Source organism: Pterocles gutturalis, unplaced genomic scaffold, assembly GCF_000699245.1.
Source record: "Pterocles gutturalis isolate BGI_N339 unplaced genomic scaffold, ASM69924v1 scaffold23629, whole genome shotgun sequence".
Taxonomy (NCBI): domain Eukaryota; kingdom Metazoa; phylum Chordata; class Aves; order Pterocliformes; family Pteroclidae; genus Pterocles; species Pterocles gutturalis.
Window position 1 is genome coordinate 125,672 of NW_010128877.1, and position 3,291 is coordinate 128,962.

At 35.3% G+C, this 3,291-nt stretch overlaps 1 protein-coding gene across 1 annotated transcript in view; it reads right to left on the reverse strand.

The window, feature by feature from the left end:
- Positions 1-3,291, reverse strand: part of LOC104466387 (transcription factor 12-like) — a gene marked incomplete at its 3' end in the record, with an annotated part of 118,538 nt that overhangs the window by 115,107 nt on the left and 140 nt on the right. The window contains exon 2 of the mRNA XM_010079781.1: positions 2,499-2,579. Within this exon, the coding sequence (XP_010078083.1) occupies positions 2,499-2,579 (81 nt within the window). The remainder of the gene's footprint in view (positions 1-2,498; positions 2,580-3,291) is intronic.

The following is a 3,291-nucleotide window of genomic DNA, read 5'->3' on the forward strand; positions in this document are numbered from 1 at the left end:
AAGGAAAATGCATCGCGAGCATTGCTCCCTTCTAAATCAGATTTCCCAGAAATACACAGTCTTAAGAGCCACGCAGACAAGCAATTGATTTTCACCTACTTAATGGGGGCCATTAGGCTGCATCTCGAATCACGGGCAGCGTGGGGGAGAGCAAGGAAGGCATTTTCAGATTTGTTTGTTGATTTCAAGTTCAAATGATAAAAAGGGGGCTCTATAATAACAAACTATAAACACATTCTTATTCCAACTAAGGAAAACACTTTCTTTTAGTATGCTTGTAAAAACTGCAGAAAAATACAGCCACAGAGTTTAATGGGGAAGATACTGAAGCAAGCTTCACTTCTGGAATTGCCATTAAAATCACTGAAAGTCTCTGTAACAGGTAGCATCATTCCATATTCAAAGAAAAAATTAAAAAGCACATTTTAGGAATCTGTGCATACTGTGCTTTTTGGTACAGGATAGCTCAAAGGAATAACTACCTCCTCCTTTCACCTTTCTTTTTAAAAAGTGGCCTCCAACAGTAAAAAAAAGTTTCAAACATTGTTTGTCCTAGAAGTTATAGAACACTTGAAATTAAAGCAAGAAAACAACTAAATCACAGTGCTAGAAATTAAATGTCTATACTCCGCCATTGATCTTAACATGGTCTTTCCACAGCACTTAACACTGACTCAGAACACAACTAATGCAGAAGTTTCTCACCTCTCACTCCTGCAGAGTAATCTTCCTAGGTCAGGAATTAGGTCATAACATTACAATAATTACCGCATACAATCCCACTAACCAGTAAATCTCTACAACTAGAAATGTTTTGAATGAAAGCCCACAACTATATACCATTATCCTAGCGGAATTCAGTTGAGGTTGTAGCTTGTTTGACAGCTGCAGTGTTTTGCTCATGATTGGTTTCTATGTGATGACATATGGGTAAAGAAATTCAAGGAGTCAGTAACACCGTTTCTCCCAAAAAGCTAAGTATTCTGGCATTCTCCCTTCTCCTGAGCCATCCAAGGAAAGAAGGGGAAACACTACCTAAAAATAGGGCAAGTTGCATTACCCATGACTGTCCTAAAACCTGAACTAAAAATGGAAGCTTTTATTGTTCAACAGAAAATTATTCTACTGGTTCAGGAAAAGCAAGTGGAATGGGGGATGAGATGCTTAGGTTGTGCTCCCCACAGTAAGTTTTAGCTGGCTGAATGTCTTTTAAAAGAAGCTTTTGAGGAACAACTGTCTTGAATATTTGTATTTAAAAAAATTATTAACCACATCACATACAGATTTGCTGTCTTACTATTGCCAATAATTTAAACTTGACATACCTTCAAAGAGCAAGCCAAAACCACTTATATATTTTAGGAGGGAAAAAGGTAAGCTTCAAGTATTTTACAATTACAACATATGCTACGTATTTTCACTAAATTAAATGTGGCAGAGAGTCTCTGAAGAGTTTGCAAAATTGCACAATTCAGAAGTTTTAAGATACTTTTCAAAACGAAAATTCTAAAGTGTCACTGAAATGCAAAGTGTCGTCTGGACTCTCAAAGTAACAGCTTGGACAATGTAAGAGGCAAACAGGCAATGTTACTGCACAACTTCAAGCAACTACTTCACTATTCTATTGGCATTCTAAAAAATTAGTTTTCATTAACCTTAACTAAAAACACAAACACCACTTTGTTGTATTTGTAAAAAACATCACTTCCCTGCATTCACTGAAAATAAGCATACAAAAAAAAAGAACATAACATTATCAAAAAGTTATTTTAGTTTCTCTTTTGTAAGTAGTAAGACACATACCCTTTACAAGAATCATACAAAGGATCTGCTAAAAAAATTTCACTTATTACAGCCTTGGTTTAGTCTCTGAAAACATTCATTAGGTGGACCTCAACGAAAAGGCACTGAAGCCACAAAATACATGCGACATGTAAATACAGTTCCTTGTTTTCCACATGCACTGATAAAGGTTCAACATGAGAGAACTCTTATTCGTCAAGACTTTGATAACCACACAGTACTAGAAAATTGTATTAGCCTTACATTTTCCTTAAGAAATGTATTTTTAAATATATCCTTGAGTCAGGAGTATTTCATTAGTTGTCATCTTAGTTAAGTGTTTTTTCCTTTCATACAGGGGCTAGGAAATACTTCAACTGAACAGGTCGGTTTGATTTTATCAAACCAACAAAAACAAAGAAGCCACTAATTTGTAACATAACTGATAAACAGACAACTTGCATGCCAGCATGACTAGAGATACCAAACACTTCGCTACACTGGGGCAAGTAATCTAAGGCATATAGAGGAAAACTGTGGTTAAAGTTAACAAAATGTGTTATAAAGTCACATCAAAACAGCACATCTCTGATCAACCTGAATGTCTTACAATAATATGTACAAATGAAAGATTACCATTCTTAGAGCACATGAAGACTAAGCTAAAACATCAAGACGTAGCTACATGGACTTTCTGTATCTCAGATGCATCCTACCTGATCCACTGAACTGGCTGCTTCCTAGTGTAGTAGGTCTGGTTTTCCCACTATTAACAGGTGGAGAAAACATCTGCAAAACAAGAAAAAAAGATGCATTTAAATTGGCTTTGAAACTCTGTAGTAAATTATTAATGTAAAGTTGAAGTTAATAGGAAACAATTATTAATTTTTCTGATAGAAAATAAACAGAATGTAAGATGTATGTTTAGACCCATAAAACCAAAGTACTCCTTGCAATTTATTAAAACCACCAAAATCTTTTTTCTCTATGAACACAACTTAAAAAAAATAAAATTAAAAGGATACCTATTACTACTATGGCACAATTTACAATAGTTATATATCTTAAATTTTACTACTGAAAATATACTTCTTTCTGATCTGTGAATTTAAAGTCACTGGATAAAGACAGCTTTTGAGAGGCTGTAGCTTTCTGCTATATTTATAAATGAAGCACCTTTTAGGAATCTGTTAAAACATCACACAGAAAACACCTATAATTTTATAAGCCAAAACTATCAATTAATAGTTACTTACAGGAATCTAATTTTTTTTTTAAGCAAAAGAAAAGCCAAAGTACCAGAGCCACACGCCAGCTTAACAAACGTTAATTATTAGATTATGCCACCACTGGGTCAGCCTGATTTTAACCAGTTAAACCAATTGACCCAGCTGGTATTACAGTATTAAATCTGGAAGTCTAGACATTCCATCAAAGTTCAGGTGTCCAACTCGGCTGGGACGGACCCAGCCCTGCAGCTGCCGCCCCTACTCCTCGGTTCGCTGGACC